Source organism: Athalia rosae, chromosome 2 (assembly GCF_917208135.1).
Source record: "Athalia rosae chromosome 2, iyAthRosa1.1, whole genome shotgun sequence".
NCBI lineage: Eukaryota > Metazoa > Arthropoda > Insecta > Hymenoptera > Athaliidae > Athalia > Athalia rosae.
This window is the reverse complement of record NC_064027.1, coordinates 12,780,624-12,797,000: the sequence shown is the minus strand read 5'-3', so window position 1 is coordinate 12,797,000 and position 16,377 is coordinate 12,780,624. Positions and strand designations below refer to the sequence as shown.

General features: G+C 36.5%; 2 protein-coding genes across 5 annotated transcripts in view; one reads left to right on the top strand and one right to left on the bottom strand.

Annotated features, from left to right (window-relative positions):
* Positions 1-6,788, top strand: part of LOC105684774 — a 45,995-nt gene extending 39,207 nt beyond the window's left edge. For 2 of the 4 annotated variants that reach the window (XM_020851716.2, XM_048649322.1), the window contains exons 4-6: positions 568-609; positions 1,806-1,977; positions 3,847-6,788. In XM_020851716.2, coding sequence (XP_020707375.1) covers positions 568-609; positions 1,806-1,951 — 188 coding nt within the window. In that variant the 3' untranslated portion in view covers positions 1,952-1,977; positions 3,847-6,788. Of the gene's footprint in view, positions 1-567; positions 610-1,805; positions 1,999-3,846 lie in introns of all 4 variants that reach the window. The other 2 variants (XM_048649323.1, XM_048649324.1) reach the window with 2 other exon arrangements.
* A 2-nt stretch (positions 6,789-6,790) lies between these two features.
* Positions 6,791-8,029, bottom strand: LOC105684779 (surfeit locus protein 6 homolog). The gene is made up of 3 exons (XM_012398408.3): positions 7,822-8,029; positions 7,654-7,704; positions 6,791-7,559 (listed from the first exon to the last, which is right to left on the bottom strand). Exons 1-3 carry the CDS (start codon positions 7,955-7,957, stop codon positions 6,838-6,840), a joined length of 909 nt encoding a protein of 302 aa, XP_012253831.2. The 5' UTR covers positions 7,958-8,029; the 3' UTR covers positions 6,791-6,837.
* Positions 8,030-16,377: the final 8,348 nt, after the last annotated feature.

The following is a 16,377-nucleotide window of genomic DNA, read 5'->3' as shown; positions in this document are numbered from 1 at the left end:
TACAACTTCGGTCGCGATTCCAATTCTGAAAAGTACTTGAAACAACTCGAGCTTTATACCATGGCTCTCTACTATCTCTCTTATATCGACGATGCAGGGTTGTTTTGGAATTTTCACTCTCCTCATCTCTTCATATTCTGCCAATAAAGTGGGTTCTTGGCTTACTTACGTTACCTGAAAGATCACCGCGCATAAGTATATGAAGCGTTCCTCCCCAACTGGGCCACTCTCTTCAATCAAACTTGCAGGTATTTTTCATACTTTAAAAGTTTGTAGTGGCACTTGGGGAAGCCTGATTTAAATTATATCAGATTTTTGAAACAAACCGTTTCGAAGATGCTTTTCTTTAGGTCTGCAGTACACCAGGAAAGCCCAGTTAGCAGAGAACGCCCCATGTATCAGCGAATCAAACATTAAACCTTAGAATTTTCAATTTTATCGAAACAAATGGAAGAGAGATAGTCAAGATCGAGTTTCGAAATATACGTTCGTTTGAGCAAGAATCACTTTTCTGTCCTCCATGTTACTGTAAGTGTATAATTATCTCTTCAAATTTCTTGGATCAAGCTGCAGCATCCAAAGAAGACTTGGGTGAAATCGGATTGAACAGTACGCAATATATACATCAAAATGGCTGCTACTACTGCTGCTACACATATATTGCTGCAATTGCTCTCTGTGCTAATAAATATATAATGCATTCGCTGCAACTAGAAAACGAAACTAATGTTAGACTTTACTACCTAATTTGTGCCTATAATACGATTGAATAAATTTATCATTTTTTTTTATTTTATATCCAACTTAAGTTTCGTTTGCGAAATCAGGCGCCATCAAACAGAATCTGAATTAATTTTTCCCACACCACATGTGGAAAACAACGCCCGATCCTCATAAATATGGATCTTTCGTATTGCAAGGTTCTTTCATCCTCTAAAATAGGTTCCAAAAATAATTAAAAGTTCTTGAAGAATAATTAGGAAAAACTTCCATGGATAGGAACCATCCCAAACTGGGTACGAAAGACCCATTTTTATGAAGAAAGGAGTAACACGACGCAAAACTGGAAATAAATGTGTGTATAGGTAATCATATCGATGGACGTGGCTGCTCCTGCGTTAGCTGCAATAACATAGAAACCCTGGTATTTGATTCTTTCTTCCTTTTAGCAACCTTACTATGTATACCCTGCCAACAATCGATTAGTTTCTACAGCTGATATTTGCTTCTACGACGCAATTTATATTCCATTTCAATAAAAGTATAGCAAAAAACAAAAAAAAAAAGAACTTGCGAAAATAGAAAGAAACGGGCATCGCAATTCGAAACCATAATTTTGTAGAAATTTATTTTCGTTGATATTTCAATGTGTTGCGTACCGAGAATAACGTACTGGAAAACAGATCGTAGAAACACACCACAGCAACAGCTTCGTTAGTTTATTATACGGAAATTGTAGATAACCAAACCGAACCAAAAATTTGTTATTCAACTGTACGTACAAAGTATTTCAAAGACAATTATTCTTTCGTTGCTTAACTAGCAATTTACATGCAGCTTTGATGCCCGTTTCGCTTCAAATTTTCAGTGCCCGTTTTGCCCCCGAAATTCACCAGAATAGCATTTATATGTGTGCATTATTCGTAACGATTGCTGCGTAGCGGGGATGGCCAATATAAAAATAGTATAGTATAAATGTATATGAGCGCAAAATTTAGCAATTCAGCAAGTGTAGTAAGCTGAATACTTCGATCTGTAATTCTCTTCCTCCGTTCTGATTGAGTATTATTTTAATTTCTGGACAGCTGGAGTGGGGAGGACTAACAGGGCGGTATCTCTTCGAAGCGAAAGATGTTCTCGAGCATTTCCATCGTTGGAATTGGACACGGTTGTCGAAGAGCGATCGGATCCGGAACAGAGCACTGCCCTGGAACTAAGTAGTCCGGACTAGCATACGGCTCTCGTGGCACCACCAAGGTGGGACGATTAAACAACCAAGTAAACTATAACTTTCGTTTGTATATATTTATATGTATGAATCGTTTTTAGTAGGTATAACTTGGATTGATTGTACGTCAAGAGACCAACCTCTGCCAATTTATTACATTAATCGATGAAAAAAGGAAAGAAAAGAAACTGGCCGACACACTTACATTCGTTCGCTTTGTTTCGATACTAACGATAAAAGTATAATATTGTTTTCTGTAGTTTCTCTCAGTAGATTTTTTTATATGTACAGGGTATACGTGACTATACACGCATGCGTTGAATTCACTTCTTCCTACCTACGGATCCTATCAGAAAAATATTAAAAAATATTATATGTATTTTACGAGAATGTTTGATGCGAGAATGGCGGGATATCAACAAAACAGGGCCAAATTCCCGACGCTATCACATCAACGTGTATTATCTTCAGCGACCAAAATGACGTATTGAACCGATAATTAATTGCTCATCGATACACGGTATTGTTCGGACAACATAGGTGTGATGCTGTCGCTAGAAATTCGAGCTTGTCGCTCAACTTTGACTGGCTTCATTACTCAAAAATGCTCGCCGAAATGGTTTAATACCTCGTCAGTTTTTGCATGGAACATTCTCGTTTTATTTTTTTAAAAGCACGTACTCCACCGGCGCAAGGAAGTACGTTAGTTAGTATAGACATCCTGTATATGAGTAAATTTATATTGATCACGCGATTCATTTACTTAAATTCATTTCTTCCTCATACGTATAATCACATAGGAGATAATAATATTCGGTTTTATTGCTTGGTCATTAAAAATCCAATCCATTAATCTAGAGATTTCACTTTTTATGATGATCTACAACAGATCCGCGGAGATTGCGTTTATTCAAGGGGAGATTTTAAACTTCGTTAAGACCATAATGAATTTTTGTCCCCCCCACATCCCCCAAATTCATTTCATTACGTAATTCAGGTCAATTCTATATAGTGAAGCCTAAAAGTTGAGAGCGTCATTTCCATCCTGCGTCATTTCCATTAACAATCCATTTGCTTCATCGTATCAAGAAAGAAAACCTTCCTGATTCCAGCGCTCCGTAGACCATTTTTGGAAACTATTATTTATAATTTGTTACAACATTGTTTGATAAACTCATGAAGTCTGATCACTTCCTTTAAATATTCGAACTGTTATTAATTGTTGTCGTTGCCGTAGATATTGTGGTCAATGGTTGTTGTAAGGACTGTTTTGCATTTTTCGCAGGTAATTTTTTCGCGTCTGATTATTGATGCACAACATGACATGTAACTTATAATATCAAGCGCGCAGAACCAGAAATACGTAACTCACATTATCTCGGTCGTAAGCGGTAATTGTTTTACGATGTGAGCGCACAGGCCTACGCACGGAAGGCTCAACTTTTTTATAAATGCGCAGAATCATTTGCCTGTAAAAAACCGTCCGGAAATTTGGTTAAAATTTTTATTCCAGGCTTCCCTACCGCAGTACTGGTTTTTCATTGTCTCACATGATTTTCTTTCGTTTTTTATCGCTTCCGCAGTACCAATTCGAAGCTCTTGATATGATAAGATTCACTAATCGTAAGAAATATTATAGTTTTCTATATTATTCAGCTAAGCAATGCAGGTTTCACTGTAAAAATTGCAGTAATTTGGGATTCTCAAACATCTTGAATCAAATGTAAAGGAATAACATCGTGACCGATTCTGAGGAAAATTACTCAAATGTGCCTGCGGCATGTTTATAACGAGCGTCTATACTCTATAGTCTTTCGTTTTCGGATGAAAAAATCAGAAAACAAAAATCCGATTAACGAGACGACTATGCGAAGGATTTCTGATGTCTGGATTTACAGATCGCCGAGGAGATCGACGGTTCTGGTTGTGCCGCCTCCAGTCGACCGAAGCCCGCTTTGGACAGCGCTGACTCATGCGAATTCCGTAACAACGGTTTTAGGGGATACCTAGCAGGAAATTAAAGACAGCAGTTTTGTCGAAGCGCTTGTTCTTGAGCTACCGATCATTTACTGACAACGGAGTATCAACCACATCGCTAACGACCACGCTGTCTTCGGAACTCCATCCTTCAATTTATCGAGAGATAAAATCGATGCTGTGAGGGAAAATTTCACATCATATCAGCTATATAATAACGGCAATGGGACACAAATACATTGTGCAGTTATATTATCAAACCTATCGAACTTCTCATTCTCGCACCAATCATACATGCTGACCGGCTCTTATATGATAACTATCGTGTTTGTCATTGTATAAAAACCAAAATGTGGTGGAATATTTAAATTATATATAAAATTGCGGTGAATGAGAAATCTTAAGTAAAATCAATAAAATGCACAATTTGTACAGAATAAAACAGCTTAAGTATAAATAATTATAGTGCAGATAGTAATTAAAAATTTGGGGATACGTACACGGAATTATTGTTGACAGTTTTGGAATTTTCATAGTAAATTTATAATCACATCTCTAAAGGTCGTGGAAAATCGAAAAGTGGAAACTATTACAACTTTTTATGGACATATGTGTGGACCCTAACACCCCAAAAAGATAATCGTTTATATATTATATATCCTGTGTAGTTTAAGCATTACAGCTGTCAAATTAAATTTACCAAGAATTAAGCTTTTTGAGATAAGAATGCGATGTAGGGAATTATAAATGAGGTAGGTGCATTTGTGAAGGATTTGTACATTTGTATAGATATTAGGTATGATATACACGTACTATTATACAAAATGTAATCATTTTTATGAATAAGGTGGTTTTTACTAGTTGGCCAAAGATACGCGAAGCTTGTTGAATGTATGAGAGTATCAGCAAATAGCTATATCGAATTGTGCTTTATGATAAGTTAGGAAATAGTACAGTTGAAATACTGTGTTCAATATTCAGTTTTTGGTAATTAATCCGCAGTTTGATGACTGTTCCGAGAAACGATTGGAAATTTTGATTTTTTCTACAAACTGTTTCTCTTTGTCCAAACTAATGATATACCGTCGGAGGAGGCTAACATTTCCTATAATTTTTATGAATTATAGTTTTAAAATTCGGGGAAATGAGGGAAAATCCTACGCCCGAGTTACAAATATTATTTTTCGATGCAATCCCGATGAAATAGAAAAAGATTCAAAAGGTAATAAATTTGTATATAACTCTCGATAAACTATGATAATTTAAAAATCTTAGGGTCGAGAGTACAATGGGGAGAGTGGCTGGAGAGTTTCTGGTAATACGAACCTCATAATTCAGGTAATTAATGAAAAATATCAACTTCCCCCGACAAAATATCATTCATATTGAAAGAATAAACAACACCATATCAAAAAACGAATTGTTTCGCCATTTTTCAGAAAAGCCATCAAACTGCATAATTACCCAGTTTTTGTGCGTATACCTGTAAGTATTGTATATGGGGGTGTATATAAATGAATACGATATATATGTAGTTGTAGATATAGTTGCAATGTGGATAACGTGACACTGAAGTTGGGACTTATCAAGAGTTAGCCAACAATCACGACATAAATCACCCAAACGACTTGCTTGTCCTTACCGCCTGGACATACTCAGTAACGGTTACAAATTATACGTTTGTTTGATCCATCAACGTCCATCTTACGCCACATCTGAACATATAATATGGATAAAATATGATAAATATCATCATTCGGTGAACATAATCAATGGCGCCCTTCCACACCATTACGATTTATACGAGACTCAGTTACAACGGCCAGCAATCAATGCGTTCGAATTGTTTGAACAGTGGAAGCGAAGAATCATTCTCAGGCGCTTGGCCACCTGGACGCTCTTGCTCTCTGCTATGAACAATAATACAGGAAACTAATGTGTAGAACAAAGCGTGGAAGAGCCAAGATTATTTTGCGACACCTTAGTCTTTGTAAAAAAATTTATCATATTTGCAGATTGAATTTCGGTTTCTGAAGTCATCAATATCGATCTATAACAAAACAAGAAATCAAAAACGATATGAAATGAGATAAATTTGTATTCAGTCAATCTCAAAATTGATGTAAATTTGGTAAAAACTATTCTGTCATATCGTCTGCAAATTCTGTTGCATTTCAGGATTAGTATATTGAGTTCTGTTTCAATAATGACCAAACCCCACTTACAATTGGTGATAATTTTGTTGAGGAATTAATTAACCCATTTCAGACAGTAATTATAAATTACACATAGATATGTAGCACTAAGACGATAAATAATTACACAAATCACATCACCGAAAACATGTATTTTTGACATGAGCAGCTGAATTCAAGTTAAATTCTGTGAGCCAGGAGCTTATAGAGAGAACACTTCAATAAAAAAATTTGAATATGTATTGCAGAGCTGAACAAAGCAATTCCCGATGCATCATATCTCGGTGATAGACTGTGTGTAATAAAGAAAAAAGTGATGCCATAGTAATGAACCTCATGCAAAAGATGAATTGACTCATAACACACTGGTTTCTGGATAAAAACTTATCGAACTTTATATAAATATAGAGTGAATATTTGATGGTGATTTGATCTCTGGACGTCTATGCTTCTATTGAGTTTAGATGCACAATGACACTGAGCAAATTCATATGGAATGTTCTGCGGTCTAAATTGTAGAATATGGTCAGAAGCGAATGTACCTCAGCGTATCATAACTAACTGCATCATGTGAACAATGAATCGTATAAGTTTACCTACCTGCAAGGAATTCGCTTAGCAAACTATATATTTTAATAACAAAAACCAATAAAAATTTCACAAAAACATCTTTGTTTCTTAAAGTTCTTTATTTTTGCTTATAAATGTGAAACCTACTCAAAATCCAGGTATGATTCGGCCTCTTTTTGCGGCCTTTTTCAGTTTGTTCACTTTCTTCTCCTTTTTCCTTTTCTGTATATTTTCTTGTCGTTTTTGTTGTTTCTCGTTGAGTGCCTTCTGGACTCCTTCAAGTCTCGAGTCCCATTTCTTCAAACTACGTTTCTTTTTCTGTTCTTCTTTCTTAACCGATTTTTTCAAAAGCTCTGGATTATCTCTGATTTTTTCCCCACTAGCTTTCGCAAGGACCGTTTTCCATGCTTGTTTCTCTTTCAGCTCGTCAGCTACGTCCTTTTTACCAGCCTGTTCAAGGTCATTTATTTTTTGCTTTTGTTTTTCCAACTTTAGTAAGAGTTTTTTTGGGTCCTTATCTTCTTTGGGCTGAACTTTTTTGGCACCAATTGCCGAAAAGTCAAACTTACTGAATACCATTTTACCCTCAGAATTGAATATTGGCTTCGGCTTTGTGAATTTTGGCATTTCCCCATTTTCATGCTTTGCTTTTGTTCCACCAGCTGCAGCGAGTTCTGTTTTTGCCAACTTCTTCTGCATGAGACGTTGTTCTTTTTTTGATTTTTTCTTGAGCCTGTTTTTGAGACCCTTCCTCATGAGCTTCTCTTTATAATCTAACCGTTTTCCCTTCAAATGTTCCAATTTCTGATGTAGTTCAATTAATGTACTTGCTCGTGAAGTACCCGTACCCATGGCTGCGAGAAACTCATCTGAAATTAATAGTGATTAAAAACAGATTCTCAGTTGACTCATATGCCAACTTTACGTTCATTTTAATAAAATTAGTAGTGGCTGCCCACTCACCATTGTTAATATTCCCTTGTGCTTTGTCGTCTTCTTCATCATCGATTTCATCTAAAGGAGAAAAAAACAAATTGTAGCGTTATTCTCTACTGAAAATTCACATGCTTATACAGCTAATTATACAGATGAGAATCTTTGATACTTTTTAGGTTATATCAGTATTCGAACCGTTTCTTTGCTGCGCAGAGACAGGTACAGGCATCCTTGAAAATAATTCTGTTATATATTTATTTTCTTTCAATAATATTTGCTTGACTAACTTGACGTCAAGCGCCTTTGCTTTATTTCCATTAGTTAACTGCATTTTGTCAGTAACTCACGTGCACTTGCCACAGTTTGTAAATAATCTATTCCTGCAACAAATTTCGAACCAAACGGGTGTTGCGGTAACTACAAGTACTGTCATACCGATCAACGGTATTATCAGAGTCGCCGGAAGTCGCGAGGTACAACGCGACTCTACACGGCTCCTGATTAACCCGCCGTTGAGTGAAGATAAGTCTGAATTCGTTGGTGAAGATTGCTTGGTAGGCGTTGTGGAGCTGCGCGGCGAAGCCATTCCGACATCGAACTTTGAATCATCCAGTTGACCGTGTAACTCGCTGTGACTTTAACTCTACCTGATATTGACGGATTCTCAATATTTTATTAATCGCCCAAAGAATACTGGCTCATTGAAGTTTGTAACGCCGCTAAATAAAACACATTAATAATGGTTATACATATTGAAAGTGGCAATACTGGACGCAACAAGTTGAAGCCGGTAGCCGTTGTGAATAATTTTGGAATTCGTGCCGCAACTCGAGCATCTCCAGAATGGATTTGAAGAGCATAATCGGTGGACACAAATATGTAGAAGCATTCGTGTCGGATCTCCGCTCTTCTTGCCACGTTAATTTGTGAGTTTCGATTTTATTAATTCTTTCTCAATTTCTCTGTAGCGAAATTTTGTGCCGCTAGAGGTCGGGCGTCTTCCGCTTGCCTAGGGAATCCCGAGCTCGACTCGTTCACTTGTTCAAACGGCTTCGCATCGAAAGCTACCGCGTCACGTTGATTTGGAATGAACATTCTTTTTCTTCTGAACGTTGATTGTCGTATTTGATGGCCTTTGTGGTGTAATTTTTCACACTTATTCGAAATTTACTGCGCATTAGAGGACCGAATAGAACTGAAGATAACGTGGTAAGCTCGGTTGCTTCGAAGTTGGGTTAGAACCGCGGTACATGCGATTTTTATTCAATTATCCATTTAATTTAGAACCATGATATTCATACGTGTTCTTTTGTGCATTGCAGAACTCGGAGCTTGCAGCAGACCGCCGAAAAGGATTTTGAAGCTTCTTGGAGCGGGTTCCTGATCACTAGGTTTCGTGAAACAAAATGGTGGGTGTGAGATTCGATCGTTTTTCTGCTGATTCTTTCCGAATTTCCTGATTCGTGTTGCTTGTGCATATGAAAATCATCACAAAAGTTTTTATATCCTGTTCCAGATAATGATGTTCTTACCGGGCGATAGTCGACCGTCAAAGTCAACTGGAAAATCTCCGTAAATCGAATTGTCCAAAAGAATCCTATAGCTATTCCAACCGGATCTCTAATATTGGCCAGACTCAGGAAAAATTGGTAAGTTAGGAATTTGAATATCTTTTATCTCACTTTTTAGAAATTCTGAAATTCTTGAAACAAATTTTTTGGAATTCTTCTCCACAGACAATGGTTTTTGCTGCATCCAATGGAGTTACTTCGTCAATAGTTGATCATCGACCACGCACATAAAGTGATAAATGTAGGTAATTGAAATTTTTGACAACTATTTATTTCTTTCAATTCAAAAATTCTTGGTAATAATTATTCGTGGTTTTTTTCTTGCCATTTTTATAGCAGCGTTCTTCGTGGGAATATCTCATCAACTTCTCACCGTATCAACCCTCTACACTCAACCTACTACACAGCTATAGTCATCAGGGAGGCAGAGACATCCGGGTAAAATCCGAGACCCCCGAACTTGGGAACCAGATCGGGTCCGGTCTTGGTACCGGCAGCGGTGGGTGAGTCCCAGCAGTTGGATTTCCTCGATTTCTTTGCCAGCTCACACGATGGTGAACGCTGGCATCGGGGTCGTTGTACGTATTTAGTTTTTAGTAACCCACTCCCCATCCTCATCTCACGTGGCGTGGCGGTACTTTTAGATTTTAAATTCATTTTATTAACTCAGGTAATCGTAGGTTTGGTTGCCGTTGAGCATAGCGCACCTGCACTTTGTAGAGTCACTAATATTGAATTATCTCAGAAATGATCCTTCTGCAGTCAGCCAATCGAGTAGTTAGTCAGTTAACGAATAGTTTATGAATTATAAACTATTTGAACATAAAAACGATCATCGATCAACTTTGTAAGCAAGAGTGTGCGGCTCATAGGCAACGGTAGAGACCATCGTTCGATCGGCACGCGCAATCTTTTGATTTTAAAATAAATTTTAGTGGTTGATTTCGTTTGCATCGATCACTCAACGGTAGAAAAAATTTAGTCGTTCGAACGGTGTTTTTTTACCATAGCATCAATTTCTATGAGAGGATCAGGTATGAAGCTTAGCAACCTCAATCAATTAAAAAATTTGCAATTCTATTGCGAAACTTACAAAAATGACCAATTTATTGTTTATCAATTCTATTTCACCTGAACGAATCAACTGTAACTTATAAACAGGAAAACCTATTTTTCAACATCCCGTTTTTCTTCCTGATTCTCTGCTAACTTTAACTATCCGATTAAGCTTCAAGCAACTGCCGCGGACATCATGTAAAGCTTAAGAATAAAAATGAGATTACGATTAAGTCTTGATGAATAATTTGAAATTTCCGAAATTGTCAACTATACAAACGATATGCTTGGGCAACGTTTTCTCTTCTGCTTCTAAAATCATCAGAATTCCAAGGATTCGACGGACTTACATTTACGATTGGGTTCGATTCCCGTTCAAACGAGGATATCACTTTACTACATATTGTATTTTTATTTAACTTTAAGAAAATAAGGAAATCACATACTTATAAAGAACCTCAATGGATGGTTAGGTAATGGATATTACTTCATTACATATTGTATTTTTCGACGTTTTCTCTTCTGCTTCTGAAATCATCAGAATTCCAAGGATTCGACGGAATTACATTTACGATTGAGTTCGATTCCCGTACAAACGAGGATATCACTTTACTACATATTGTATTTTTATTTAACTTTAAGAAAAAAAGGAAATTACATACTGATGAGGAACCTTAATGGATGGTTAGGTAATGGATATTACTTCATTACATATTGTATTTTTCGACGTTTTCTCTTCTGCTTCTGAAATCATCAGAATTCCAAGGATTCGACGGACTTACATTTACGATTGGGTTCGATTCCCGTTCAAACGAGGATATCACTTTACTACATATTGTATTTTTATTTAACTTTAAGAAAATAAGGAAATCACATACTTATAAGGAACCTCAATGGATGGTTAGGTAATGGATATTACTTCATTACATATTGTATTTTTCGACGTTTTCTCTTCTGCTTCTGAAATCATCAGAATTCCAAGGATTCGACGGAATTACATTTACGATTGGGTTCGATTCCCGTACAAACGAGGATATCACTTTACTACATATTGTATTTTTATTTAACTTTAAGAAAGTAAGGAAATCACATACTTATAAGGAACCTCAATGGATGGTTAGGTAATGGATATTACTTCATTACATATTGTATTTTTCGACGTTTTCTCTTCTGCTTCTGAAATCATCAGAATTCCAAGGATTCGACGGAATTACATTTACGATTGGGTTCGATTCCCGTTCAAACGAGGATATCACTTTACTACATATTGTATTTTTATTTAACTTTAAGAAAATAAGGAAATCACATACTTATAAGGAACCTCAATGGATGGTTAGGTAATGGATATTACTTCATTACATATTGTATTTTTCGACGTTTTCTCTTCTGCTTCTGAAATCATCAGAATTCCAAGGATTCGACGGAATTACATTTACGATTGGGTTCGATTCCCGTACAAACGAGGATATCACTTTACTACATATTGTATTTTTATTTAACTTTAAGAAAGTAAGGAAATCACATACTTATAAGGAACCTCAATGGATGGTTAGGTAATGGATATTACTTCATTACATATTGTATTTTTCTTAACATTAGGAAAAAATGAAATTACTGATGAAGAACACAAATGCATAGCTAGGTAATGGAACAATTACCTTCAGAATCATCGTCAAGTTTTAATGGGTCAAGACTGCTTGTAGTAAATTAGGAAACTTTATGTATGGAGATTAACGAGATCTAGGATGTTTAATCATATAAGAATCTTACTTCCTTATCACAAATCTTTCGAACCCTAATTTTTTTTTAATGAGTATACAAATAGATATGAGATGAATTAGAGACATTCCTTTTTCTGTAATGAAATTCATTTCCCAAAGATTCTATTAGAATCATATTTTAGAAAATCATTCCGCACTCAGTCAATGTGCTCGACGTACGTTTACGATCAAAAAATGAATGATGATAGTGATCATAATTATCGCGATGGTGGTAATAATCTGTATCCATGGAAATTTATGTGTACATACATAATCGTATGTATGTGTGTAGTCATTTGGGTAGCTGAACTGTACACTTAGTACAGTCACACCCGATGACCATGTATGTGGAGTCATTTTGGGTAGCTGAACTGTACGCTTAGTACAGTCACACCCGATGACCATGTATGTGGAGTCATTTTGGGTAGCTGAACTGTACGCTTAGTACAGTCACACCCGATGACGATGTATGTGGGGTCATTTTGGGTAGCTGAACTGTACGCTTAGTACAGTCACACCCGATGACCATGTCTGTAGAGTCATTGGGGGCAACTGCTTGCAACGGGTGGGTGTACGTGAAGAAGTTATTCAATGATAATAACAAGTTCGCGTACCCTTAGCTGCTGCGCTCAGTTATACCTGATGACTATGTATGTGTGTAGAGTCATTTGGGTAGCTGAACTGTACACTTAGTACAGTCACACCCGATGACCATGTATGTGGAGTCATTTTGGGTAGCTGAACTGTACGCTTAGTACAGTCACACCCGATGACCATGTATGTGGAGTCATTTTGGGTAGCTGAACTGTACGCTTAGTACAGTCACACCCGATGACCATGTATGTGGAGTCATTTTGGGTAGCTGAACTGTACGCTTAGTGCAGTCACACCCGATGACCATGTATGTGGGGTCATTTCGGGTAGCTGAACTGTACACTTAGTACAGTCACACCCGATGACCACGTGTGTGTTTATTTGTGTATGTGGGTATGCATGTATATGTTTATTGATATGGATGTAGATTGTTATCATCGTCATGTCCACGATTTATATAGTATCATTCAATTTTTCATAATAAATCAATTTCACCAGAGAGTATGAATAAATGTACATAGGTACAAGTACAATTTGCGATTTTATTACGAAACTTGCATCAATTATCAATTCAGTTATTCTGAATTCTTCTTCACTTGAACTAATTAACTGGCACTAATAAATAGACAAAAATATCTTTCAACATCTCGTTTTTCTCCCTGACTCTATGTTTACTTCAAATATCCGATTAAGCTTCAAGCAACTACCGCGGACATCATGTAGATTAAGAATAAAAATAAGATTATCATCAAATGTCGATGAATAAAATAAGATTTCCACAATTGTTAACTATGATAAGAATATTCTTTGGCAATGTTCGCTCTTCTGAAATTGGTACAATTCGAAGGAATATGCCTGAGTACCATTCATGATCGGGTTCGACTCCCGTTCGAAGAAAAATATTAGTCCACCACATATTGTATTTTTGGTGAGCATTAAGACAAAATAGAATAACTGTCAGGAACCCCAATCCATAGTTAAGAAATGTAAAAATTAACTTAAGAATTTTCGTTAAGTTTTTATAAATTAAGACTGCTTGTAGTACATTAAGAAACTATACGTATGTAGATTAACGAGATTTAGGATGTCTAATCATACAAGAATTTTTCTTCCCTTACACAAATCCTTCAGCCCTTAACTTTTTCATTCAGTACACAAATAGATACGAGATGAATTGAAGTCATTTCTTTTTTTGTAATGACTTTCATTTTTCAAAGATTCTTGCGAAATCAAGGTATTAAAAGTCATACGGAGATTATAAATGTTGAATGAGATTCGGCTAGTAAAAACACACACTCTTTCAAAATTTAGTAAATTATGGCTTTGGCCGGGGCATGGGCAGCCCATTCTTATTTTTACACATAACAGGTTGACGGTAAGTCTTTGAACGAGATACCACGGCAATGAATGTGAGATGTGAGTGAGATGGAATGATTTTGTTGCGCCGGCGCAAGTATGATTTGGGGTTTTCGTCAGTAAAATCATTTCTTGGATAAATATAGGTGAAAGGCAGGTATAGGTAAATTCATGCATCGCGAAGGGTTTTTATTGTATGTGCAGTGTATATGCGAGTGTGCAAGTCATCATAGTTTTAACCGTTGGGTGGGATGTGGGCTGACCAAAGTGGGTAGGCAAGAAATCGGAAGTGCATCTTTTCTTTCCACAGCAATTCCAAGTGATCAATTGAGTAGAGTTCTTCGATTTGCATTATTCAATTTCGTACAATATTTTATTTCATGTTTTTCCAATGATTCTTTTCACCTAGTCTTTCAGATCTTTTTGCTGAGATCTAATAGATCCTTTTCATTCCCCACACAACGTTCACAAACCCTACTAGACAAATCAAATAAAATTGAGTTTTTTGCTTCCCCGTAATATTTCTGGTCACTTGGAATGGGCAAAATACGTCCGCATTGCTCTCCGTACCAGCCGTGGTGCATGGAAGTGAGGTGGACGTTGAGCTCGAAGACTTCGCGTCGAAGAGGATCGCCGACCGCCACGCCACAAATCCTTTCTAAACCTTTCTCCCTTCCATGCCTCTATGCTAATTGGAATAGAAGAATGCGATTAAAAATTGCATTTTTTCGATTCCGATTGGCAAAAATATTCCAAATCTGACGCTGCTCGCGCGGGTATATAGCGCGAAGACGAGGAATTGCATGTTGTGTGTTTGCATGTTTCACAGGAATTATAAACCAGCGTGACTTGCCATCTTGCAAGGCGCTTCAAACACTTGAAATAAAAATCCAAGCTCCGTCGCTGCTGCTCGTATGCGCGCGGACTTGGCGCTTAAAACATCCTTAGCAACGCTTCGTGCGTTTTAAACCCAAAAACCGCAACAATTGTAAGGAATCAAGTACTTTCGCAATTTTTTGTGCGTGGTACTTGACTTCCGCGCGATTATTTGTAAGATACTAATCGAAATTCTACATTTCAGACTATCGATATCGATAAAGCTTTCTTACAGATCCTAATCAATCTTTCGTATTTTCAGTTTTCATATACTAATTTAAATTTTCTTACAGATGTTAGGGTTTAGATATTTGGTTTTATTGCTAATCAGATGTTGTTCACAGGCTGTCCCTGGCTACTAATATCCAGTTTGCTTTCTGATTTCAGGAATTCAAACTCGCGAAGAACTCTGAAGATTCTTCCAGATTTCCTTCGGTTTTAATACTAATCAGATGTTCGCAGGCTGTCTCTGGCTACTTATCCGGTTTGCTTTCTGTTTTCAGGAATCAGCACTTCGTATACCTTGCACTTCAATATGCAAATTTGGGAATCGGACGGTTCCTCGCCGTCTTTTTCATAACCCAATTGAAAATTTCAGTCATTTTCCGAAGTTCTCTTTCAGGAATCAGAAAAATACGTCTCTAATTGCGGAGTTCGTGGCAGATCATGACATGGACATTTTGGCAGCTAAAATTCTTTTACTAAACATACAACGGTTATTCCTTCGCAGTAAATTTCACCTAATACAACAATAGCATGTTTTTTACACTTGTTTGTATGTTTCAGGTTTCATAGTTTACAAATTAATTAACAATCGAGTCATTACTTTTCAGGAATCTATTGTAAAATTTGACCTATTATAACAATTACATGTTTATCACTAGGTTGTATGTTTCAGGTGTCGTGTTTCATCAATTAATTGACAAATGTTTTTTCTCTTTTCAGAAATTTCACCGTTGCGACTCATATTTTTCACTGTTTTATTCTATTGATTATTTCTCAACAATGATGTTTTAGTTATAAAATGATCAAAAATAATGATGATCATCTATTGGCCTTTTCTGTTTCGTGTTTTACGTTCTTTACGTAGTGTTTTATGTACATCTTTTGTGTGTAACTGTGTGTAATTGTCTTGTGCAAGTTTTAATTGTCCATGTACATCCATACGGTTTTTATTCATGCCATGTTCATCTATCTGTTTTTTGATAATGATGTTTAGTTATAAGATGATTGAAAATAATGACGATTATCTATTTCCCTGTTCTGTTTCGTGGTTTATGTTCTTTATGTACATGTTTTGTATGTAACGGTGTGTAATTGTCTTTCGTAATTTGTAATTGTCCATATATCTGCATACAATTTTTATTTATGTAATTTAAATGCCATGTCTAAATTCAAGACTACCTGGTATTACTCTTTATAATGTCACACGTATCTTTTATATTAGTTTTTTCTCCATCTGTATGTTCCAGATTCTACTTTTCCGGACTTGGGATGCTGAGCTGCTAGTGGTTTGCATAGGGCTCCCGGCACAGTAT

Coding starts and splice junctions, on each gene's coding strand:
- LOC105684779 (XM_012398408.3), bottom strand. CDS start 7,957: ATGCAGTTAACTAATGGAAATAAAGCAAAGGCGCTTGACGTCAAGTTA. Junction 7,705..7,821: donor CTCTGCGCAGCAAAGAAACG/GTTCGAATACTG, acceptor TTTCTCCTTTAG/ATGAAATCGATGATGAAGAA. Junction 7,560..7,653: donor ACAAGGGAATATTAACAATG/GTGAGTGGGCAG, acceptor TATTAATTTCAG/ATGAGTTTCTCGCAGCCATG.